The sequence below is a fragment of the Aedes albopictus genome, chromosome 1 (assembly GCF_035046485.1).
Source record: "Aedes albopictus strain Foshan chromosome 1, AalbF5, whole genome shotgun sequence".
NCBI lineage: Eukaryota > Metazoa > Arthropoda > Insecta > Diptera > Culicidae > Aedes > Aedes albopictus.
Window position 1 is genome coordinate 194,024,021 of NC_085136.1, and position 27,397 is coordinate 194,051,417.

Below are 27,397 nucleotides of genomic sequence, written 5' to 3' on the forward strand. Positions count from 1 at the left end.
TGTTGATGTACGTGCCCAGTTGAAATGACCCTGACCTGTTCATGTTGCTGTGGAGGAAACTCAGTAGCATAAAACACTCTTGAGCTACCATTTAACTGATTATTTGAGTTGTTTGGACCATAATTTCTGTAAAACTGATTTTGACCATTACGAAAACCACCTCTGCGATGAAATCCTCTACCGCGGGAAGTGAATCTTCCGCGATTTCCATAGAAATTTGTTGGCCGGTTGTTTGGTGTCCTATATCCATAATTTTGTTGATAACCACGACCATTGTTGGGGTATCGGTGATTTTTCCTTTCATTAACATTAGCATGCAAAATTGATGCTGTAGATCCTTGGCTTGTTTGCTCATTTTCCACCATAACATTCAGGGCTTCTTGTACCGTGGTAAATTTGCCAACTTTTAACATTATTTTAGTTTCAGAATTGTGTGAATTTGAAATTAGCGTCTGTATCGCTTGCTCTTGGGCCAATTTCTTAGCTACATCTCCTGGAACTTGCTCTCGAATGTACGCTTGAGCAAGGTTTTCACAAAGATTTTCGACATCTTTTGAAAAATTTACCATATCATCAGTTTTCTTTAATTTCAAATTTTTCAAATTGGCTGCGGCTAAATCGCATGATCCGGTTTCGCTACAATTATCCTTAATTTTCTGGATAATTTCATCTAAAGTTGCAGGAGCTACAGAGAATAAATCTCTTGCTCTTCCTGTCAATTTCGTAAGTACCAATTGTATTGCACTCGCGTGGTTTGCCTCTGCCACTATCGTTTTAGTTAATTCCGCCGCATCTATAAATGATTTTGATCCTGACGGCTTACCGTCGAATGCTGGAATCAACTGCGCTAGCTGCGCAGCAGTAGCAATATTGAAGGCCATTGCTGTGTTTGGAGCGATGGTCAAAGGCTGTGTAGAATTTGAACGTTTCTTATGTTTAGAATGATGATGAGGGGATTTGTGTAGATTCTTTCTTCTTGTGCCTAACAGCAACTGCGAACACAATACCGTAGTCTTAGCAACGCGTTTCAAACTGTGTCTACTGGACGAATTTAAATTATTTTGTATTTTGTTTTCAGCAATTTTTTGATTAACAATTTGTTGTATTTCGTAATTAAAGAGACGCGAGTTTTTACATATATTAGTAAAAACTGTTTCCTCCAAAATCGCACAATTTTCCTTTAAAAATGCTTCTATTTCGTTGTACAACGCAGTGCTTATGTCAAGTTTTGCTTGCAAGGTTTTGTCCGAAATTTTATTATGTATGGATTTTTTCAAGTTTGAATGAAGCTTTTTTAACTTTTCGAACTGATTCATTGATAATATTATTCAAATTATAAGAAACTGACGATTGCTTTTCAAATTGTTAGAAAGGAAAATCCATTACCTGAATGTAAACTTGAATGGTATCACAACGCACAATTTTTAAATTTTTGAACTATTTCATTTATAATGGTACTTAGCTTTACTGTCAGCTGGAACGGCATCCCGTGGTGCATGAGCTGCAAACAACTATCATCCAAGTTGCCATTTGTGCCCCCTGCACACTGCTTCGGTTTTACTGCTGAGATCGGATCCACACGAAATTGTAGTAACATATCCACTGCACTCAATTGTTGTGTCTGTACTCGATGTAGCAGCGACTCAAAATATAAACATCACTGATCATCTGGAATCCAAGGTTTCACTTGTTCATGCTGCAGTAACACATTTGCGACACCCAACTGTTGTGTTTATACACCTAGTTTGAATTGTCCATCAGCGACTCAAAATATAAACATAACTGATTCTCTGGAATCCTGGTTTCGTACACTGTTCATCTCACGTTATCAACTGGAATTTAACGTTGATAATTGACTTGGCGTAATCTAAAACGATGCACTTGCTTAAATATCTTCACCTAGGTTCACCGCGAAAGTCGTTTTTCGAATTCGCTGGGGCTTATTAGTTCCTTTTTGCACTTTAGTCTTTCTGAACTGTAACCTCAGTAAGGTTTGCCATTGATTTAGCAATTCGATTAGCTGCACGTCTTCTTTCACGTTTGGAGATGAGTTTATACAGCATTACCACTAGCTGTATTGAGACAAGGATAATGATGATCAACAACTTTTCGTCATGGCCAATGTGAAATTCCGTATGTAGCTCCTGATTATTAATGATGGTCAGGTCTCCATCTCCACTCTGTTTAATCGCAGGGCTAGATTTTTGGTTACCCATGCTTCACTAATTCACTAATCACGGAGAAGGCGCGGGTCAACGGTCAGCCATGTACTGTACTTCGCGAACATTAATGGAGAAGGCGCACGGGTCTGTCATCAGGACACGATGTATACACTTTGCTTGTTGGACATTGAATGAATGATTTTTATTAGTTAGAAAAGTTACACATTACCTGAGGAACGAATAAAGCATGTTCACACGAATTAATGCTGCGTGGTCAATTCGAGCCGCGCATGGGGTGTTAGATGACATCGGCCGGTCAGGTAATCAAAAGTCTGCACGTTGTCGTTAAGCTAAGCATAATTCATTATTTCTCGTGGGAAATAATAAATTTGCGATGCAGAAAAAGATGTTGTGGAAAATTCCACTACACTACTCATCGCTCAGTACCGCTTTTTATTTTAAATGCGCTATTGCTTTTTACTCTCAGTATTCTCAGGCTCGAAAGAATAGCACTTGGACAGAAGAAGGAAAAATATCTGATATTTAGTCTCATACTGTTTGCATTCAATGTCAGAGCACTGCAAGTTATAAATATTTGGTGGAAAATATTCCTGCGCATCAGAAAATCTAGATTATTAATATAATGTAATAACCCAAGCAACACACATGTTATAATAGAGTTACGACAGCGCAAGTTTTGGTTGTATAGAAGTTAATTTTACGTAATTCTAACATTGTGTTGAAATAACGTAAAATAAACTTCTATACAACCAAAACTTGCGCTGTCGTAACTTTTATATAACATGTGAGTTACTTGGGAAATTACATTTTTCCAGGGAATTACATTCGGAGTAAAGTGTCATTCGGGGAATTTTTTTGGGATAATGTGTCATTCGGAGTAATGATCTATTCGAAGTAATGTCTCTCAGGGTATTGGTGAACGAGGAAGTGGTATTCGGGGTAATGATATTCGGGGAACTGTTATAGGATCGATACTGTCTATTGAACTTTCAGAAGACTTACTGGACATGATAGATTGCAAATCGTAGCTTTGTATAATGAAAGAAGTTACCGTTACACCCGTAGGCTTTAGCATCTAAACTCAAGAACAGTTTGGATGACCTGGGATTTCCCGACTGATCTGATACTGTCTATTGAACTTTCAGAAGACTTTGTAACAAGTGCCAGTGTAATGTCCAGTATTGATGAGATTGGTCACGTGTAATATTCGTCGTATTTTTTATAAAAAAAAAAGAAAACGTTTGTAGTTAGGTTAAGTGTAACGCCCCAAAAATCCCACGAGCGCAGCCATCACTGCCCGGCCCCATGTAAGGACGACGGTAGTCCCGCTAGCCACCACCAGGCTGCACAGGACTGTACGAATGGGCGGCCATGGGAGTGGCGAAATGGGCGGCCATCATGAGGAGGAAACACGACGGGTCAATGGCCAAAGGTTCGGGGTCAACGAGCTTGAATCCAAAAGATTATTAGCCTGGCGATCTTCAGAGCGAATAGTCGAAGTTTTCAAAAGTTAATAGAAGGAAACATTTATTTGGAGTAAAGTAAAAGTTGAAGGTAGTTATCCAAAGTTAAGGAGCAGAAAAGGATACAGAGAAGAAAAGAAGGAGTGTGAAGGAATACTGGATTTCCAGGTAAACTACTGCCCATAAGCCCCGAACCTAGCCCATCCGTACAGTGCCTAATACCCGCCATTGTGAACCTTCTATTATGTCCACAGGACCTCGCGGTTTTTATTTAAAAACCGAACTTTGCGATATCTTTTGGAACCACACCGTAGCGTAGACCCTACTCACCTTTTTGTAGTACGTCCGCATCACCCCTGTACCCGATACAACCACCAAGCGCGCCGACGAACCCAGGCTTTTTCCAGTGAGTGTACGGATCACTGAAGCCTCGAGTCCAACACCACACTCGAGGGGCGCACGGGACAGGAGGAAGGTCCGCGAGAGGCTGCAGCCAACGAAAGAGCGATGAAAGGAGATGAATTGCTCGCCCCCTGGCCCAGGAAGGAGAGAAGGAGCCAGTGGACAGGCGAAAGGAGCGGCCACGAAGGCGTGCAGTGCGCGGGGCCCCAGAAGCAGTGACGAAAAGTACCAGCGAAAAGTAAAGAACGTGGGAGGCGTCGTCTGGTGTTAAGGGCGGACGCCAGAAAGCTAGGAGGGGGAAAGCTAGAGAAAAGTGGTAGGAAGATAGGACGTCAAGAGGAATAAAAGTGTAGCTAGACCACGAATATAGATGGAGTTTCTTTAGCCGACCTAAAAGTATTTTCTTTTCGCGGAGTGTCACGAGCGTCTTGCCGACCCTGAGGCTTGAAGAAGGGGGTTTCATCCTTGTTGGGAGTAACACGGCCCTTGCTAAGTTACAACTTACTGGACATAAGTGATTACAAATCGTAGTTTTGTATAATGAAAGAAGTTATCGTTATGTTCCGTAGACTTTAGTATCTAAACTACTGGGGTCTCCAGTTAGCCTAGTGGTTAAGGTTATGGATCGCCAATCCCGAGACGGCGGGTTCGATTCCCGTTCCAGTCGGGAAAATTTTCTCGACTCCCTGGGCATAGTGTATCATTGTACTTGCCTCCCAATATAAAAATTCATGCAATGACAGGCAAAGAATGCCCTTCAATTAATAACTGTGGAAGTACTCAAAGAACATTAAGTTGAAGTGAGGCAGACCAAGTCCCAGTGGAAATGTAGAGCCATACAAAAATAAGAAGAAGAAGCACTAAAATCTACGGCCGTAATAAGGCGCCATCCACAAATTACGTAACGCTCTAGGGGAAGGGGGGAGTATGACCAAGCGTTACGGCCCATACAAAAATTTTCTGGTTTTCATACAAAAAAGCGTTACGGAGGGGGGAGGGGGGTCGAAAAATGTCGATTTTAGCGTTACGTAATAAATGGATGCTGCCATCTTTTTTCATTATACAAAACTATACAAACTATACAAAGTTCAATATTTCAGAAGGTTTACTGGACATGATAGATTACAACTTATAGCTTTGTATATTGAAAAAAGTTACCGTTACACCGATATACCTAAACTCAAGAATAGTTTGGATGACCTAGCATATCCAGAAAAAAAAATTTCTGCATCACATACCACCCTTATTCTGCTGTTGAGCACCAAAACTACAGAAATATGTGGGAAATACTTTATAATAACACTGGGAAAAATTCCGGCTTCGAAGAGTTAAGTTATATGATATTAACATACCTAGTTTTGATCAAAATTTAATCAACGGTTTAACATAACATCATTTCGTAGAATTAGTTCTAGTTCGTCGTCATTTTTTCATTAATTTGCTTGTAAACACAGGTTATTTTAAGCATCAAAATGTACCATGCATATGTGTGATAACTTTCTCATAACGATGATATGTTGAAAAAAAAATATCGCGTACCTCCGAGCTTCGATAAAAATGCCAAAGGTCAATCAGCAACGAGATGCAAATGCATCAATGAGTCCAAACAGACAGGTAGCAAACAGGTCACACAGAAAACAGATTTCCATTCAATTATATAAAATGCATTGGGCTTAAATCTGTTGAATCTCTCGATTCGAATAACCCTTGCCGGGCAAACTTATCGTATTCGTTTGATATCTGATGGAAAAAAACCAACCAATGAATGCTTGCATTTATCTCGCATATGTGTGAGGAAATTTACACAGCACAGGGTTGAGCACAAGTCAACCGAAATTAACTGATGTTGAGAATAATGACGGTGCGAAAGAGCGCGCACTGGAAAATGTAGCCATTCAATTACCCGATGTTTACGGTAAAAATCAATCGAAAGCTAATTATGCAGCCCGACAATGATGTGTACTGTGGCCAATGATGATTGAAATGTGGTTGAGTACTGTCAATTGTTCCACTTTTATCACATCGCGTGGACAAAGGGGGCGGGAAAAATAGAGCGCATTTTCCGAATTTAATTATGTATGTTCCATGTAATTCCAATGAGACGACAAATTGTTGCAGGATTGTATGAAATAATTTGACGTGAGTGCAACAATAGGTCACAGACAAATAATTTATTATTAACATCCTCTTTTACAACATACCTGTTTTATTGAAAAGGCTGCTACACAGTATTAAAAGTGACTTTTGTTTTTCAAATGAAAAATGTAACTATTGAAACTACAGCAGCTCGCTAGTTTATTTAGTGAAGCATCATATTATGACAAAACTGGATCAACCATTTGCCGCTAAAAACTCCGCACCATTCAGGTACTCATAGATATGGGGCTGTCCATAAAACACGTGGTCATGAGGGGGGGTTCGGTCAATGACCATTTTGTATGGACAAATATTTGTTTTTGTATGGACTAATGACCACCGGGGGGGGGGGGGGGTGGATTTGAAAAGTCCCAAAAAAATGACCACGTGGTTTATGGACAGCCCCTATGCTACTTCAACCTTATAATTACCTCACAAGCCCATGCATCACGAGGATCTTGTTCTTATACTTATTTCGTTTCACGTCACAAAGCTGTTGTGGCAGCGGAGAGCTATCCGTTTCCTTAATCTCAGCTTTTCGGTTGGCGTTTTTTTTTCTCTCGAATGAGGCGTATCTGTTCTTTCAGCTTCTGATTGTACCCTTCCGCGTTCTGCCGGGTTACATGCTGCAGCATGACCGTCTCCCGAGCAACACACATGGTCACAAAACAGTCACGGCAGCGCAGGTAATGGTTGCGCAGAAAGTCAAAGTAACTCCTGTGAAACCCTTTCATGCGCTGCCGTGACTGTTTTGTAACAATGTGTGGGTTGCAAAGCATGTTTTTGTTTCTTCGACATTTGGCTATGTACTCGATGATGCTCTCCGATGCGTCGTTGCAGGCCAGAATCCGTGTAACCGCGCTAAAATTCAGTAATTCCCAAGAAACAGAAGTAACTGGACAACAGTTTCTTAAGGTAAAGTTGACTAAGGAGTGGTTTGTTCAACTCTTATACAGCAAAAATGTTCGTTGAGTTGGTATATTAACTAAACGATCTTCCTATCGCAAATACGTTTTCGTCATTGAAGTCTTTGTCATTAATTTTGGATGCCATTTCCCGGGTCAGTATGCCATACACTTTGCATTTTTTTTCTCATAAGGTCAGAAATGATCCAAAAACTAAGCAATACAACTGAGCTTCATGTAAATGTAGGGCACGGTTTTATTTTCCACTTATAGCAAATGGCTGTTTTCCCGGCTCGCGCAGTTCACCTATTAATCAGTCCCAACTGTCCACGAGCGGGTAATAAACGGTATCCTCGATGCCTATTGGAATACACGTATGTGCTATGGTGCACCCACCTTATCCTTGCATAGCCTCGAGAGCGTGGATTTATCGATGCATAATAATTAAGAGGAAATAAAAATTCCACTCACAGCGGGTTTTCAAGCGTACTTTCACCGGGCCACCTACCATTACCCACATGTCCACAGGCAAAATGAATTATACAGCAAGCATCCTCCTGCCAGGGCCCTCCGAGAGCTCGCAGGCAAAAGTGGGAGAAAAATAAAGCTTGTTCCGCCAATCGTGGTACACACGAGGATAGCTTTCTTTCCTGTGTCGGGAGTGTGCGGTAGTTGAAATCATCAATTTATGTTGCGAAAAAAATACTGTTGATTAAAACCATTTTTCATTTCCTTGACTCGAAATTAAACCAAACGTAAGGCTACGACTCGAGCATCGATTGATGAATGTCACACATATTTAATAAAGAAATGATATTTTGTTAAAACACCTTTATTTTTGTTATAAACACTCCAGTTCAGTTTAACATTTGAATCGAGGTGATTTGATTGATTTATTTGAAACATGTTGTTTTTTTTATCTATTTTATTTGTTTGCAGATCCACCGGACATCAGCGTCGATAAATCCTGGATTCATTCTGGGGAAGGATTCGAAGCGCAACTAGAATGCATCGTCCATGCAGATCCGCAGCCTTCGGTGAGTGATATTTATAGAAGAGTTTATTAAGCTGATTGAACTTCTGCCACTCTAAATATTGTGACTTTGGCGTGTTAACATAGATATTTAAGACGGCAGCGTTGCATTTGTGTTATCGTTATTACGGAATTTGTAACTAACAAATTCATGTTTCTTTTGGTAAAGCCTGCATCGGCAATAATCGCGATATAGAAATACAGCAGTGAAAAAAAAAACAGGTCTCTCTATAATTGCCATCATGACCAATATTTTATTTGGATGATTTTTTCCTCCCCGCTGTTGGGGAAATTAAGCCACTGGATGATAGATAATTATTTTCCGCTACAGTTCAAAATACTGTAAAGATAATAATGAGGTTTTATTATCAGTAATCTAAAGTAACATTTCTATTTCTGATTAGTTTTGTTTGATTTACATTAGAGTTTTATTAGAGCAGAGGTCAAAACTTACAAATTTTAAGAGTTTTATTGTAAAAACCATTGATAAAAGGTTTTATAGAGTCAAGTGTAGAATTAGCATTAGTTAAAATACACAGAAATTAAAATAAAAAAGCAAGATTTTATAGCATACTTGAAGCGATCCATAAAATCAGAATTTAAGAGTGAACAAGACTCTCAAATATGTAACATGCTGGCATTCAGGATGACCATAATATACTTCTTTAGCAAATGTATTACCGTTTCAAATCAGGAATAAAACTACCCGAACTCTCAACAGATGGTGTTCCGTTCGATTAGTAACGACATATGTTGGTAGCTAGGCTAATAACACAGCGCAACATTTTTTTGTCTCAAGAGCTAACTTATGAGTCTCTGACAGATTTTGGGCCGTTCCGACTCCGGGCTCAGATTTGCTCCAACACGTCAGAATTTTGAGCTATGAGGTATAGCTGTGTTATATTTATAGCGCAAAATATGCGATTTCGGGCTTTTTTGACTGCCAGCCATTAGGCATGGCAATTTTTTTTACCCAATCAAAGGTTGAATTGGTCAATTAACATCTAAATTAAAGACTCATGCAAAATATTTCGTTTTACCAGATCAAATTTGATAGTTTTAAGCGAATAATGTAAGGTACGATATTGCCCATACAAGTCACCCTCCAAAAATTGCATGCAAGTTTACTTACTAAAATAAAGTGCCTAAATCTATGAAATTTGATTTGGTAAAACAAAATATTTTGCTTGAGTCGTTTATTTAGAAGTTAATTGATCAATTTACCTTTTGATTGCTTAAAAAAATATTTCCATGCTTAATGGTTAGTAGTCAAAAAAGCCCAAAATCGCATATTTTGCCCTTTAAATTGGGGTATAGCTCAAAATTGTGACGTGCTGGAGCAAATCTGAGCCCGGATTCGGATTTAGCGACCCAAAATTTGTCAGAGACACATAAGTTTACTCTTGAGACAGACCAAAAGTTAATTTTTGTTACGCTGTGTAATCTGTGTTGAATGTCATAGCCAGGGTTGTGCAGTTTCAGGATGGTTAATGTCGAACGGCACTCGCCTTAACCATCACTTCATGCGACAAACACAGTCCATCAAAACATAATCGATTCATTCGATTGCAAAATTGAATTTAATACCGTTTTATGCTAAAAGCACACAGAAAAAAATATGTAATTAAAATTCAGCGAGAAATCATGAACATAAAGGGATTGTTAGAGTTAGTGCACTTTTACATGAGGTATAATGTAAAATTACATTACCATCGTGTAAATTTCCGCCAACCATCGCGTAAACCATCATGGACACCAACCGGTTACGCGACTATTAGCGGAAATTTACACGATCGTAACGTAATTTTACATGATATCTCATGTGAATATGCACTAACTCTAGCATTCCCTTCATGTGCATGATTTTTCGCTGAATTTTACATGAATATTTTTTACTGTGCAAGTCAGTATGTGATTTAAACATAAAGGATGTTATATTCAGCATATTAGATTGAAAAATTCCATTCCGAAATAATCAGTGTTCTGTTTTCACCATTATGAAATATTAGCCTCTACTCTCGTTTGTTTTTGTTGTTGATTTGTTTGGAGTGTGAGAATCAGCTAAAAATTGAAAACTCTCTGAGCGATTATTTTTCTCAAATAAGAGGATAACTGAACACTATGACTCAAGAAATTTCGATAATTACCGAAAACACTGATCATAAGCATCAAAATCGAGAGAAAAACGCTGGTGTTTGTACTACTGTTGATGTTTATAAAACCATTAAACAAAAGATGTTTACACACTTCGAAAAAATCTTGTAATTTTGTGTCATATAAGTCCGACATATAAAAGCAACACATTTGACGCAAAATTGTGTGCGATCTTATTTTTACAGGAAACGGAAAATGTCTGACTCATGTAATTTTACTCCAACAGCTCAGCGCGTCGGCTGCTTGTATACATGATTGAGAACAGTGCTATTTATAGCACCGAATATTGAAACAAAAAAATGCAAAAGGTTCCATTCGGGAATCGAACTTCGATCCTCAGAGTGTCAGTTTTCGATCTTGCTCTCTCGGCTGACTCACCACGTCGAAGAACTGGCAGTCGAAGATGAACATCTTCTACCATAAACGAACTTGCCAGTTCGGCTGTCGCGTCGTCACTGCTGGCTTGTATGTATGTACTGAGCAGCCGTCATCGCAGCCAAGCAGACAAAGCCGCCTTCTGATTGACTGAGCGTGGCTGTATTCGTTTACCACTGCATCGGCCGATGGCAACGATGGCAACGGATTGTCATTTCCAAGTTTCTGGCTCCCTCCGGGGTTAAATTTATAAGCGGTTTTCATGCTGTTTCACCTTCGTAATAAACAAATTTCCAATTGACTGCAGTCTTCATCTGATTTTGTAAAGTGCTGTTTGACAGTTCAACATCAGTAAACATTATGTTTCAGTAACATATCGCGTAAATTTACAGCATAGAGAACTAAATTATTAGTTCTGTGATTTAAAATTATGGCTGGAAGAACTCAAACAACATAAACTTAATACGTACGTCACAAAAAGTGAAAAATGTGGCACATTCATGCTTATGTCAAAGCTTTTTCAGGCAGTTCGATCAATTGTGTCACTATTAAAATTGAGATTTTTTTAGTGTGTACAAATTAAAACCAACAGTAGATGGCACGCAGGTGGGCATGTTTGGGTAGGCGTAGAGTAGAGTGGCCCATACTTATATGAGAAACAAAAAATTCGAAAAATGCCAAGTCTAACCTTCTGAATCAGATGTTTTCGACTCCCAGAATCTACGTTCAAAATTTGAGCAAAACCGATTAAGCCTAAGGGGGCGCTCAAAACGCTTGAAGTTTGTATGGGAAAACTTGGCAGAAATTTTAAGTTTTCGAGTTTTGCCGCTAGGTGGCGCTGTAAGCGTTCAATAAATAAACCCTTTGGTATTATTGTATTTTACTATATGCCAAACAACTTTGTTGAAGACCACAAAGTGATCCGACGTCTGTGAAAAAAGTTATACCCTAGGCAATCTTTCAATGCATCCCTCCCTCATTTAATCCCCCCCTCCTCTCATGTAGGTTGAAACTTTAAATGAGGATGATTATGGTGGCTAAAAATGACGATACAGCATACAAACGTTATTTTATCAAATTTCAACAATTTTTTCGGTTGTATTAGCCCTTTTAGGTGGATTAATCATCTTTTAAAATTACCTAAGCTTTTATTCGTCATGGTTTACTAGATATGATCAAAACAATTAACTTCTATTCTTTGATAGGCGATTTCGAATACTTTGACCCATTCTCACCCCCTCTAAGGGGTGAGATTGGGTCAATTTTCAATCTTTTGTAGTTTAGTAAGCAATTCATATAATGTGCTACTTTCTTGCTAAACCCTTATTACCATGTAGAAGAGTATACATACCAAATAGAAAGTTATTCCGACTTCAATTGCATTTGTTATTTCACAAACAATCTTTGAGTATCCTTTTTTGAGCCATTTGTAACGGTACGTAGTACCCCCTCAGCAGGTTGGTGAGATTTTGTCGCGGTCTAGTGTAGTTTCGTCTGTTTGTTTATTTAAAATTCAGGAAAGTGTTTGTGTTGGTTGTTTCCACTCTGTGTGTTTGCTGGTCACCCGAAAAGGACGCAGCCATATATAGCAGCTACCATCACCCGTCAACATCAACCACCAGATGACTCTGCCTTACCTGAAACATGGCCGTAGATGGTGGTAGCGAGAGGACGCCATTAGGATCTTGCAGATCCTCAATTGACGAAAGAAACGGCCATTTGTTCAAGTAATCCCCAACAGCATAGTTGGAAGCGCTCGCTGTTCTTTGAGCCAAAGTGAGGATCAAGTGTGTGTGTAGGATTCCAAGGACACAGGTAAACTCCGAATCTAGATAATTCCACGAATTGTTTAATGCCTGGAATCCCCCGAGGTTTTACTATTAACCGTAGTTATACCGTGGTGAACCCTAACCCCAAAATGGGTCACTAACCGCCGTGGCTACATCTGGCGAAGGCTTGGGCAGATGATGATCCGGCCACTCGCTACACCAGGCCGAGGACCACCCTAAGGGGCTGTCCATAAACCACGTGGTCATGAGCGGGGGGGGGGGGGTTCGGCCAATGACCATTTTGTATGGACAAATAAAAAAACTTGTATGGACTAATGACCACGCGGGGGGGTTGAAAAGTCCCAAAAAAATGACCACGTGGTTTATGGACAGCCCCTAAGAGCTGTTCTCCAGTGGTCGCAGACCTCGATTCGATTGGGCGATAAAGGTCGCATCGAACGGGAAGAAAAAGGACGAGAAAGGAGAGGATTGGTGGATGATGGCAGCAGGAGAAAGGGGCCCCGAAGAAGGAAGAAAAAGGTCAGATTAGATTAAGAAAGTGGGTAGAATAAGAGTGAAGGTAGAGAGCTAGAGAGAAGAGAGAAAGTACACAAATACCAAATAAACAGGAGTGTGAACAGGCAATCCAAGTGTTTCCCTAAATCCGCGAAAGAGCACTGCCGACCCTTGAGATGTGAGGTCTATACAGAGTCTCATTAGCCGCTGGGAAGGGTCACCTTCTGTGACCATCTCCTCAGCCAACGATAGCTGTGGCCTAACCGCCATTAGTTACACATTCTCACCCCCAACGACGGTACTAATAGTTATTTATGGAATAAGTTGCAAAGAGTTGATTTTTTAGCACAAATCGTACATTTGTCTAACGAGGCTTGCTGAGTGGATAGTTCATTTGGTATGTTTAAAATGCAACTCGAATGACCAGTTGGCACTGGGATGGAAATAGTGGCTTTCACTGTCAGTTCGGGTTCATTGAATAACTACAAAGTTGCCGTGTTTAATAAAATCATACAAATTGTTAAAAGCAACTCATCTGAGGAAAAAATAATCTGGTGCGAAATCATCTCGCATGATCTCATCCATGATTTCTTTAAGGACTTATCCTTCTTCAGAGATGCAGGATTTTTTTTAGGATTTCCTTACGAAACTTAAAAGATCTCCAGTAATTACTTCAGAGTTTCTACAGAAAGCAAGACTTACACCAATAATTGCTCCAGGGATTGCTAAATCCACTTGAAAGTCTTCCAGGAGCTCATCTAGGAGTTCCTCCAGAAAAAAACTTCCATGATTAACTCCATAGATTGCTTCAGGAACATAACATATGACAATTATTTCATTTTCTCATACTTCTCTGTGTCCATGATGTTTTGGGTTGTCGATTAAGCCTCATTTCAGACCTAACTGATATGTAATGCCACGAAGAATGAGTAGAAAAAAATATTGCAGTTAGTTGATTAAAGTGCAGCATACTCGCTGTGCACATGAACCCTTATCATCCTCTTGACTCTCGACTTATATCGCTGAATAGGTTCATTTTTCTAATTGGCTCTCGACTTGCTGCTCGTTGAAGCTGAGGGCTATCCCTACCGGAACCATGCCGTCGTCAGCAGTCTACAACACAGGAACGATAATATAACTAGGGTACCGTGGTTTGGGCTCAGAAAGTTATCTGTAAAATGTATGCTACAGATTTGTTTTGTTGGTTAACATTAGATTAATAGTAAAACCACACACGTATCAGTAACAAAACACCAGTTTCAACCTTCAGAATATCAACACCGTTAAACTTGCCACAGCAAAGTGTTGCACACCACCCCGATGCAGCAAGTTTAATCGAAAAAAGTGAACAAGATCACTCGAGAGAAAGTAGAGATGAAGTGTAATTAAAATTCATAATAGAGTCATACCGAGGTAGAGCAAACTGATTGTATCCCGGGTAATGGGTGCGCAACCTCGACAGGCAGGCCGAAGAACCGGAAAGCCTCCCTTGATGAGGCTCGTTGATATATACTTGAATAAAGTGAAAAGAGTAGGAGAGCGAAAAAAAGACGCTCGTCATGAACAGGTTTCTATTGCATTCTGGTGGACCTTGCTGGTTTACTGTTGTAGCCAAATGAGGGAAGGATTATGCAGTGAACTGGATTTAAGTTTCATCATGCACTAGGCTGTAGATTGCAGCGATATAATTTTGAAAAGGATATTAGACATGCATTTTACATTTTTTTAAGGTGACTGGAGTAGCTAACGAATATCAGCTCTTTCGGATATCGTTGTCTTATTTTTTTACCAAGTAACTGAAAAAAATGCATTTTGAAGACTTATCAATCTTTTCAAGGTTGTGAAACTTATAATTCAGTTTTCCCGGATTCTGAAAAAAAACATCATATTGAAATCTCAATAACGTAGCTTACGGTCATCCCGGTGTCTATCGAAGGGGAATGTTCCTTCACGCTCCCGGAAAGATGAAACCCATCAGGCCAAGAGTGGAACCACTTACACGCAAGCAGCAGGAGGGCTGCAGCCAGCAAAATAATGGCCTCAGCAGCTTCCCATGAATCGTAACGATTGGATCTCTCCGGGATAGAGCCGTTCCGATAAAAAGGATAGGATGGCCACGACACGAGTAGTGCCCGGAAAGCCATTGAAGGTCTTCTTCAATGTGCGCATCTCGAAAAGCACACACGCACACTCGACCGACCGATAAAGATCAGAATAGGACGGCCGAGTGGTTTCCGGTCCGGGGGAGGCCTCTTGTGATGAAATCATAATTTCATAACGTTCATTCATAGGTGATACTGCAAAAAGGGTTTCAAGCACTTTGACCGGTAGCTAAGATTGATGCACAGGGAAGCCTGGAAGCAGGATGTTCGAAACAGAAATTAATTTTGCGTGCATTTGATTATAAGCAGGAACTTCATATAAGCCACCTTTTGCATTATGCAATTTCCATTAGCCTAGTATTGCTTTGGAATGTATTTCTTGCACTTTCATAATTAGAAATGTTTTTGCGTTGACTTTTTTGTGTGGGTAGACAGATTTAATCGATGAAGTTTCAGTAAATTCTTCCCATGTACCGTATCCATCCAAAGTAGCCCAATCTATGGAAGAGTAAACTATAAAAATGACGAACATAGTATGATTTTTTTTGTTTAGGAATATTTTACCTCTAGGGCAGTATGAATTATTCTTTCAAATCTTCACTTTTGGTTCACTGCTGAAGAAACCGAAAAAAAAATATTCAATTCATTCTATGGAGCATTTCTGTTGATTGAGTAATAATCCTAGAGGCCGCAGGACCGGCAATATGCCATCATTGCCATTGTCATTATTTTTATCTGTAATGCAGCGGCTTTAAGGCTTTGACTGGATTGCCTAGTTGAAAAAGTGAAGTACTACAAGGTACTGCAAACAAATAATAGAAATCTACAGAGTTTGAAATGATATATTTTTCATAACCAGAAGAAGTCCGTTTCGTTCCCTTTTCGGTTTTTAGTACAGGCGTCTTAAATCAATCTTATATCGTTTCCGCGATGTATGTCTTCTTGATAAAAAAAAACATAAGGTACACCGGGGCAAGTTGAAACGGGTGGGGCAAGATGAAACGCGAAGATTTGAAATAGATTTCAATACAATTTGGAAATTTATCCTTCGCTAAAAGATTGTTTAAATAAAAAACTATGTGTTTAAAACATTCAACATACATAAGACTGGGCCCACAATTCTAAGTCACACGTATCGGTCCATTGCTGCTTCTCTACAACCTTGGGGACACCCTTGCGGTAGAGCGCATCGAGCTCATGGTTTCGTTCATCAACACTCACCGTTCGAACGTAACAAAAGGGCTTGCAAGTTATCCCCGAACATGGTTCATGTCTCGGTTCGGTAGAGGTCCACCAGTACCATAAGCCTTTTGACCAGGTACCAATGTGCTGGTATGACGGAACGTTTGGGTAAAAACTTCAAAACTAAAAGACACAGAATTAAGACAAATTAAGAGATGAAAAAAAAACACTTTCTGGTGGGATTTGAATCCACGACTCCGTATTCACTAGACTGCCGCTTTAATCAACTAAGGCATAAAACAGAGAACGATTCTGTGGATTTTTTCCTCCCCAGTTTCATATAGTGTAACTTTTTTTTTCAATGCTTTTGAAGTTTGAAAGGGGATTTTTTTTTGTTTGGGATGAGCTGTCATTGTATCGATACAACTGTCATTCTATTCACGGAAAATTAAAGTATTTTGTGTATTTGTTTTTTACTATCAACAGGCTAACTTATGCCCTAATGATATTGGATCTACATAAAGTCAATTTAAAATTATTCCTAAGTACTGCCTTTGACAGGTGAAAGTCGAAACCGTCAGCAACCCTATTAAAAAGTCTAAGAAGGCCACCAAGGGACCCGTAAGCGGCATGGTTCGTGCGACGGACAGGAATTTCCAAAAATCGGTGGTTTCGTAGAGCTCTACTTTGCACATGCAGTTGGATATTGGTCAGCAAAACCGGGTAATCGATCCTTGATGTTAACACATCTAAGATGAACAGAGCTCGGGCCACATTCCGACGAATCGCTAAACTGACCAAATGAATGAGTTGACAACGACTCTCGTAACTGGGTAGACGAAACGGGTCTCTCCATGGAAGGCGTTGGAGAGCGAAACGGATGAACCCTCGTTGTACAGCTTCAATTCTATCCATTCCGTTACAGTAGTAAGGGTTCCATACCGGCGAACAATACTCTAAAGTTGAGCGCACCAGAGAGCAATACAACTGCTTCAGGCAATAGATGTCGGTGAATTCTTTCCCGACACGGAACATGAAGCCGAGGTTTCTGGACGCCTTTCCGACAGCATACGATATGTGCTGCTGAAAAGAAAACTCACTATCCAGCTGCACGCCTAGATCCTTAATGCAATTAGTCCTTTCAATGGAAGTGCCGAAGAGATCGTAATTGAACTGCAAAGAATCCCTTTTCTTCGAGAAAGTTATAACGGCACACTTGTTGTGGTTTACTTTCATCCGGTTTGTAGCGCACCACTCTGCAAAATTGATTAGCTGTTGCTGGAGAAAGCGGGCATCGGCAGGCGAACTAATTTGAAAATAAATTTTCATATCGTCGGCGAAGGACAAGCGAGGGACCTTCAATTTCTTATTAACATCATTGAAGTATATAAGAAAGATCAGGGGACCAAGGTGGCTACTTTGGGGAATCCCAGAAGGAGCATAAAAATACGTGAAGTTACATCTCCAATTCTTACGGTGAGCTGGTGGCCGATGAGATACGAACGCAGCCAACTAACAAATCTACCACCGAAGCCTAGTTTTGCTAATTTGGCAATCGCAATTTCATGATTTATGCTATCGAAATCGGCCGAGAGGTCTAAATAAAGCGCATCAGTTTGTTCAGCTTTACAGAAGCCATCAATTATATACGACGTAAACGACAGCAGATTGGTTGTAGTAGATCGCTTTGGCATAAACCCATGTTGATTTTCGTCGATGTAGTGACGCCAATGGCTAAAGATCGGCTCAAAAACCACAAGTTCAAACAGTTTTGCAACTGAGCTCAGGGCGGAAATACCACGGTAGTTCTCAACGCACATTTTATCCCCTTTTTTATGAACAGGAAACAAAAATGCAGATTTCCATAAGGTAGGAAACTTGCCGCTGGTTAGCGACAACCCAAAGAAGCGTTGGAGAGGAACGACCTTGCTAACGACATGGTAATAATGTCATTGGAACGCAATAAAATTATGTTATACTCTGAAAAATGCGCTCTTTTGATTATGCTTCAGAAAATAGCAATATTTTATTCGCTATACAACCGGACTGCAATCGTACACGTAGTGCTCTGGTGCAAAATAGAGCTGTAAATTAGGTGAGGCGGTTAAGAATACAGTATTGCTCCGATTTTATCACGCCCCTTTTCAAAAACGCTTTTAAATATTCTGAAAACTCTATACGCATTTCCAATATTTTCAACGGGCAAACTTAGCAAACTTGGTTATCACTTGGAAATCCATGAAAAGTGATTGTTTGGATACGTCCAAGAGTACTGATCCCTGGCATGCCTCCAGGAGTTCTTACTTCGTGAGTTTATCTGGAAAACAGTGAGATATCGCTTTTTAAATTCCTTTTGGAATTTCCAAAGTTTTAAGTTGAAAAGGTATTCATTTAAGATTTTGCTCAATAGGAGTTCCTCCTGAGAATCACCCAGATGTTTCTTCTTAAAATCCTCCGGGATTTTCTTTAAAAGTTCTTACGAAAATTCTTCCAAGAATTTATCTCAGACATTTCTCCACAATATGCTTGTAAGGTTCCCACAGATGTTCTCCATGAGATTTCTGCAAAAGTTTTTTTTTTATTTCATCAGAAGTTCCTTCCACACGCGAAAAAATCCGTTCTGATAAACGTGAACAAACAAACACAATTATGAGAACAAGCAAATATACACCGTGAACTGGAACTAGTTCCAGCTGTCAATATGAGCGTTCTAGAAACCGTGACATCTAGTTTACGGTGTACATTTCTTATTGTTGTTATCGTTGCTATGCATAGTTCCCGTTTGTTCCCGTTGCCGTGACTGAGAGTGCACGTATATAGGAACGGATTTTTTTGCAGGTAAGATCATGGGGTGGGACACTCGTTAATATTGGCAGTAATATTCATGATTATTAGATTAATATTATATTAATTCAGTAATATCAAAGGTGCACATCAAGGAGGCATTGATTTGTTTAAACACAAAGACAACTGACATCAATCTGATCATCAACGATGATCAATTCATTCTTCATCACATAGAGAAAAAGCTGGGAACCGAAATCAAATCAATCCACATTGTGATTAATTGCGCCATATTCTCAGAAATTGATTTAGGGGTTCTGAATTTCTGAATTCTGATAAACAATCCTTCCAATCCATCCATTATACCTAATTTAGACATTCGCCCAAAATTGAATTTCTTCTCGACGATTACATATCAGGGAACTTGCATCTGGAGCTAATATAAACTAAAAATTAGGGGCAAGTCACTCAGCCTTTTAAGGTTTCCTTGCAAGCTTCTACTTGTGATACCGTCCACGAAGCTTCCGATGATTAGTTAAGTAATTTTGGCCCATTACCCCCTGCAGCTCCCCAGACCTGATCTTTCCTGCTCCTATATTCTTAAAGTTCACGTTTATTCTCTGAAAAGCCCACCCACATCCCGTGCTGTCCAGACTGGAGGATTAAAACAACATGCAGGAGGACATTATCATATGAAGTAAATGCTGAAGTTTGGTAATTGAATGAACGCCATCGATAGATCTCACTAGTAGTATGAAGTCATGTAGGATATCGCACGACGGCCACTTTGACGAATCCCTTTCGATTTGCCCAACCTGCAATAAATCAGCCAAAGAGGAGATAAGGAATTTTGGGCATATAGAAACCCAAATATACTTTGAAAACTTACGGCTGTAATTTGGCTGTGATGTTTTGACATATATAAACAACATCTATAAACAACGGCAAAAAAGCAATGATCACTTGATAATATTTCTAATACCGATATTAATATCATTAATATCTATAAATATTTCAAATACGAAATCGAGTGTCCCACCCCATGGGTAAGATTCTTCGTGGAGCTGCATATGCGATTGCACACCAAAGACTGCAACGGCGAAACAAACACCAGGTGATTCGTCCTGAAATTTCTTCAGAAGTTTTTTCTGAGGTGAATCCAATACCCAGATAATTAGTAATCGTATAAGATGTTACAAAAGATGATAAAGTGGACGCCATGTGCGTGCATGCCTCCATTTAGGCGCATGTAAAATGTACGCATATCGCCTCCACTTTAACATCTTATGCAACATCTTATACGATCACTAGTTGACTGGGTAGTTTCTTCAGAGATTCCTACAGGAACTTCATCTGGGATTCCAGCAAGAGTCTTTTTTTGGATCTCGACAGGAAATTTTTTTGGAAAGATTCTGCTGGACTCCCTCCAGAATGGTATTCAGTTTTTTTTTTCAGGACTTCCTACTTAGTAGCTTCCAAGAGTTTCTGAAATCCTCCAAAAATTATTTTTGAGAGTCCTCCAGGACTTTTTTCAAGACTTCTATCTGGAATTTCATTAAGGATTTTCTTTGGATATTCTCTAGAAGTTCCTTCCCAAAATCCTCCAAATGTTTCATTTGAAAATCATCCAAGAAATCATTGTGCAATTTAGAAGCTCTTTTTAGGGATCATGAAGATTGTCTTTTTTTCTTTGAATTTCTGGAGTTTCTTCAGGGAAACTTCCAAATTTGTTTCAATATCCCTAAAGTTCCTTATACACAACCTGCAGGACTTTTTTCTTGGAGTCCTCCACGAGTTTTATTTTTGGATTCCTTCAGGAGTTCCTGTTGAAACATCGTGATCGAATTCCTGGAATAATCCCAGCAGGAATTTTCGGAGAATTGACAACTAAACTTTTGTGGGAATTAGCAAAAGAGGTACTGAAGTGAACCATGGAGAAGTCCACAAAAAGAAACCATAATCCAAATGGAGGAATCCACACAAAGCACAGTTGGAGGAATCCTCAGGAGGAATTCCTGGAGTTTTCTCCTGAAAGAGTTTCAGAACGAATCCCTAGAAAGGATCCTGAATAAATCTCCAGAAGGCATTATTCGAGTAATCCCAAGATTAAATTCCTGAAGAAATTTCCAAAAGGACTTCCTGCAGCAATCGTCTTATGAAATTTCCCCAGTAGCGGGGATTTCTAAGTAGCAATTTCTTAAGAAAGTCCCAGTTTGCATTCCTGAAGTAACCGACAAATGTAGTTCTTTGAATAGTATTTTTTTAATTCCCCTGAAGAGTATTTTGGGAAAATCTCCAGCGGGAATTCCAGGAGAATCTCTTGCTGGAATTCCTGGAATAACATGCAGACGGACATGTTGGATCTCCAAAACTTATTCCTGAAGGAGTCCCCAGAAAATGTTTTGGATGAATCAACATCAGGAACCACATAATTGCTATAGAGGTTATCAGAAGGAACACCAGTAAAGTTGCTCTAACACAAAAATGGCAGAAGATATCGTAAGAACAAGCTCGGCTAAGTTATCAATCACTCAGGGTTATTTTCTTTCAAGTCCTTTACCGATTGTGCTGTGCCGGATTGTTCCACTGCACAGTGGTCCACGAACCAAATTTACGAGAAAAGATGCATTCAACGCCTTCAAATGAGTTTTTAGGCAAATATGGTCTTCTACAAATGTTAACGCACATTCCAGCGTCTGTCTGGGGTCCGGTGCTGTGTTGGTCAGTTTCGGGGTACAACTACGGAACACTTTATTGAGGTTTGTCAGTTTTATTAATCCCTGTACATGTAACACGAAACACTTATCTTGTCAAGTTTCTTATATTGGACAAACTACTACAGAATTTCTTACACTTTATTCTGTGGTCAAGAATCTGATCTGCTTTTATAGTCTTAAAGCCAACAAAGTTGTCCCTAATAATAAGGCCTTCTTTCGAATGTGCATGAAAATTAGGGTGGTCCATATTTTCAAAGAAATTGGTCTCCAAACTTTTTAATTTGCAAGAATAACTGTATACATTCTTCAGGAAAGTTGTAGATCTATCAATTTTAAGCAAGTTTGCTGAAGACACTTTTTATGTAGCTTTAAAATTGACCGATCTAGAGGTATTTTTCTGAATAAGCTTAGGGTGGTGCAAGAAAACCCGGTTTTCTGGCGTTAACTTTTGCAGTTTCGATGTTTCGTCAAAGTCGCCCAAGAAACACTTGTATAGCATTTGAAGACGCGTCGTTTCGTGCGCTGAGGTGGTCGTTATCTCTTTTGGTTCAATAGTTAAAAAATTGGAGGGGTGTTATTTTTGTAACTAAAGTGAAAAATACTTGAAAAGTGACTTTTTTCTAGATAGGCATCAATATCTTTTGAATGGAATAACGTAGCAACATTCTCAGCGCACGAAAGATGAAACAAAAAAGATAAAGTGTTTAAACTGTTTTGACCAAATTTGGAGCATTTTCCCATAGTTTTCATAGGGTGTCGCTAGAACAAATCGTTTTACTGCTCTGCCGTGTGCAGCATAGTTGTCCCATGTTCTATGGGAATCCCTATTAACATGGGACAACTATGCTGCACACGGCAGTGCTTTATCTTTTTTGTTTCAAATTTATCGTCAAAGTCCCCTAAGAACCACCTAAGAGCTTCCGCGCATTTTCGTGCGCTGAGAATGTTGCTACGTCATTCCGTTCAAAAGATGATTTTCTAGAAAAAACAGGCACTTTTTAAGTATTTTTCACTTGAGTTACAAAAATAACACCCCTCTAATTTTTTGATATGTTTTATTACAACATTTCTTCTTTCGAATGCGGGCAAAAGATATTTTTATGTTTGCCCCAAACCGTCATAACACTTTTTTAAAAAAAATTGATTTTTTAAGAAAAACGCCTGTTTCGTGGACCATTGTGCACTGTTGCTGCCGCAACCTCCTTATCCTAAATAAACCCTCCGTCCCCAAAGTGTTAAAGACAATGGGTAATATTTTAAGAAATGTTTTAAGATATAGCTCCTATCTCCCATGTTGAAAAATGGAACACAATAAAAATTGCACCTCGACACCACGACTGGGGTTCAAATCATATCTGCAAGTATGAGTAAAGTAAAATGACAGAGGATAGCAAATTAACAATTTTCGTGTGACTGGTGTACGTCTCCACATCAGGTGCACGTCTCCACATAAGGTGAAGTTTGTCCTACGCCAACATGTTCGATTATTTGGTTCGTTGATTTATTCATAGAAGGAGAAGCCTTCCAATGATGTCATGGAGAAATTCATTTCCATCTACTTGGCGATACTTCCCCATTGGAACAAAACTTGCATCTTAGCTTCGAATTTTATGGACTCTTCCACAGATTAGAGCTGAGAGCATTCGACAGCTCTCAACTTGATTTGAATCCAACCACCCCTCAGCATCATCCAGCTGAATTGCTGCACGTTCGTCATCACCGCTATATGCGCCCCTCCAAACGGAAGCGCGTAGTTCAATTAAGCGAGAATGCGTGAAACTGCACGACACCAAAGCACGAGATATGGACGCGTCGTCGCGGGTTTGTTCGTATCGCTATGCGTTTCCTATGGGGAACATACGACTGGGATTATCCCGGAAATGAAAATGATTGAAATAGATGGATCGGTGATGTGATGCGTGAAATCGGCGCACCGAAAGACGTCACTAATTAATTTTCCAATAAATCCTTGGGCCTTGGATCAAATTTGCAAAAGGGTGATTTGAAAGTTTTCTTCTCGCAAATTGGTGTATATATGAGGTTTAGATATAACGTCTATTTGTCTGTGACTCTCGATATTACGTCTGTTTGTCTGTGGTTTGGATATTACGTCTGTTTGTCTGTGAGTGAAGGTGAAAAGTTTTTTAAATGTATGCACGGTAGATATTTGTAGAAACTGAACGTTATCCTATTGAACTAAGAATATTTACCTTCTGGGCAGTTATATTCTTTTTTTAGGTGATGTTCGACCGAAATACTACTAAGGGGCTGTCCATAAGCCACGTGGTCATTTTTTTGGGACTTCTCAAAACCCCCGCCCCCCCGCGTGGTCATTTGTCCATACAAAATTTTTTTATTCTACCATACAAAATGCTCATAGGCCGAACCCCCCCTCATAACCACGTGGTTTATGGACAGCCCCTAATGTACAGATGTTGGCTTTCTTGGTCTAGGGTCAATCTAAACGGCTAGTTTTGGATTACCCAACGCTTCGGCTGGCGTCGGTCTTAAAGACCAAATAAAGCCGGCTAAACGTCGGGTAATCCAAAACAAGTCGTTTAGACTGACCCTAGACAAAGAAAGCCAACATCTGTACACTTCATCTTTGTATATAAAAATGCAGTGGCATACGTGGGACCGCCCAGACAACCAGTAATGGTATACGATGTTGCATAAGATGATAAAGTGGAGGCCATATACGTACATGCCTCCATTTAGGCGCATGTGAAATGTACGCATATCACCTCCACTTTAACATCTTATACGATCACTGGTTGACTGGGCGTGCATAACTTGCGAACGGAGCATCCGTTTTGGGTCGTTTTAAATTTTGTTTTCACCCAAGTAAAGTTTATGAGGCAAAAAACTTCCACAACCCCCCGCCCTTCCCCTAAGACCGCAGCGTACTTAATGGATGGCCACTTTTCATACATTTGAGGGGGACTCGACGGGGACCTGAACTTAGAACGTCAAAAAACACAGTAGGCAAGCCAAAGTTTTCCGGGAACAGCTAGTTTCTATTAAGGAGAAACTTCAGAGAATACAAATATGGCTACCACAATAACAGACTTGGACCCCTACTCATGCTTTCATGGGCACCTATCTCAAAAATATTTAAGGACAAACGTCTTAAGATCCCGCTTCAAAAATGCATCAGAACTTCAATCGCACAAATCTCAAGAAGCAAGCTACAAACAACAGTGCATTTAATAATTCTGTTCTTGCTCACTAGTAATAAGCTTAAAATAAGAAGATCATGTGCGCTGGTTCTGCCCTCCCGAGCAGAAGGGCATACCTTACAAATACCATACGAAGAGCAACATGTGCTCTAATATCTAAAATTGTTATTGCTGCGTTATTCTATGAAATGTTATGAGAACATCACAATAACAGGAGGTATTTGATCAGAATTTAGTATTGATATAGTATTTGCTGGTTCAGCAGTGGAAATAACCGAAGAACAAGATTTGCTATTACATCATGAAGTCATCGAACAAATGAAACATTTAATAACAAGAAATGTTATTAGTTTGTTATTCAATAACTTTGGGATAACAAATACAGCACTTCAAATTCTAGGTATGCATTCATTATTGAAATAACAAGACTTGTTAATTTCTAGGTGTTATTTATACAAATTTTTGGTATTCGTTTTTGTTGTTTTGTCTCTTATTACCACCTTATGAAGGGCATATCAAGGTATGGTAGTATTTAAGATAAATACCTTGGAATGTTATTCTCTTGTTATTTTCTTCTGCTCGGGCTGCCCTTCGGTTCAGAAAGGGGTATGGGCGCGTTTTGCCAACTTGGTCGAGGCAGATTTCTTGTGAGAACAAGTTGCATACGGACATTCAAAAGTGCCTGAACGAAAGATGTTGCTTGTGAGGATCACTTGAAGATCGAATGGAAGATCATTCTTTTTTTTTCTTAGAATATTCGCGTTCGTCTATTTGTTGCTCCTCGTGTTCGTATATTTTAAGTTTCATCTTCAACTGAGTTTGATGAACGCTGCTAGCCAGCAGGGATGATCCTCTCATCTGCATCCGTTGAACCCTTCTGAATGGCCGTCGTGAAAGTATCACCAAAAGCGCTACTAACATTTCTTTTCTATTTTCATGTATCTGAGTACCATGAGTGATAGCTGTAAGCAGTGATAGCTGTGGAAAATGGAAGTAATGCAGTACGACGGTTTTGTACTCAGTCATATCTAAACCGTGCTCCAAAATGCCAGGAACGGATGCATGCATAAAGCACTAATCCACAAAATCCCGGGAAAAAAGTCGAAGGCCTCAGTTCACATGGAAATCCAGCTGTAGGCAAGATGTGGCTATGAGAGGATGTTCGTTGCAATATTGAAAGGACATTGTCAATGACAGAGCCAATGCAGCAGGAGATGGTGAAGTTTGACTACGAAGACGGTTTGCTAGAAAGCAAATGACAGGCTTATAGTATTTCGATGGGAATGGCGATGAGGAAGAAGCAGCATTCTAAGAACAACCAAAATTTAACCACATTTGCTTACCACAAAAAAAAAAAACAACACGATCGAACGAAAACAGGAAAGAGCAACTCAACTTAGAAACAAAACCAGTATTACTGGTTTTGTTTTGAAGTTGAGTTGCAGTGTTCAAAACGCTTACCCCAAACAAGCGACTCAAAGGTAAATTACGTTGACCATTTAACTAACAACACATTCTCTTACAGCTCAATACACCACATCGATTTCCCACCTTTCCCAATCCTTAAGGCCACGCAAAACTTAAAAGCCGCATGGCTACAGAGGTTGCTATGCCTATTCCCAAAGTCAAAGGTGTATTATGGACGATGCGAGTTCTCGGACTTGCATTGGAGACTTGGCCATATGACCCCCTTGTGCATCAATAAAATAAAATAAAATAAAATAAATAAGAAGATCATGTGCGCTGGTTCTGTTTACGAAGAGATTTGTGCGCTCGAAATCGTGACTAGGTGCCAAAGTTGGCCATTGTGGCGGCCATTTTCTGATACTAACAAGTCTGTCCTTAAACAAATGTGCTCGATTTGGAAAAGCTGCCTCAAGCAAGTGAGCTTAGCCAGGATAAATATGTGCTTCGTTCGTCAGATGTGTGCCTCTAAAGTTTGTATGTAAAATTACCGTCGTGCGGGGCTACTTTTGAAATGCGGGGCTGCTTTGGACACTTTTGAATATGGATTTTTTTAATTTAAAATATGATTCAAATTTGTTTAAACATTGTGGAGTTATAATTTCTTAAAGTTGAAAAACCATGAAAAAGTGTAAAAAGAACCCCAGCATGACGGTACAATGGGATTTCTTGATGTTAATGTCAAACCTTACTAATCTGTCTGTGACGTATATTTTTTATCTTCAAGTATCATCGGATATTTTAGTTTAAAACCAAACAACTTTGGCTAAGACCTTACTTACCTTACCGATCAGGCTAAGGCCGGGGTGGCCTCTGCTGTACATAGTAGCCGTCTCTATTCCACTCGGTCCATGGCTGTTTGTCTCCAGTTCCGCACTCTGCGTAGGGTCCGCAGATCGTCCTCCACTTGGTCGACCCACCTATGTAGCTCGCTGCGCTCCACATCTTCTTGTACCGGTCGGATTACTCTCGAGAACCATTTTAGTCGGGTTGCTATCCGACATCCTGATGACGTGACCCGCCCACCGTAGCC

The 27,397-nt window shown here is 39.7% G+C and overlaps 1 protein-coding gene across 1 annotated transcript in view; it reads left to right on the forward strand.

The window, feature by feature from the left end:
• LOC115263783 (neurotrimin) overlaps window positions 1-27,397 on the forward strand; it is an 866,784-nt gene that overhangs the window by 800,915 nt on the left and 38,472 nt on the right. The window contains exon 7 of the mRNA XM_062846064.1: window positions 8,029-8,126. Within this exon, the coding sequence (XP_062702048.1) occupies window positions 8,029-8,126 (98 nt within the window). The remainder of the gene's footprint in view (window positions 1-8,028; window positions 8,127-27,397) is intronic.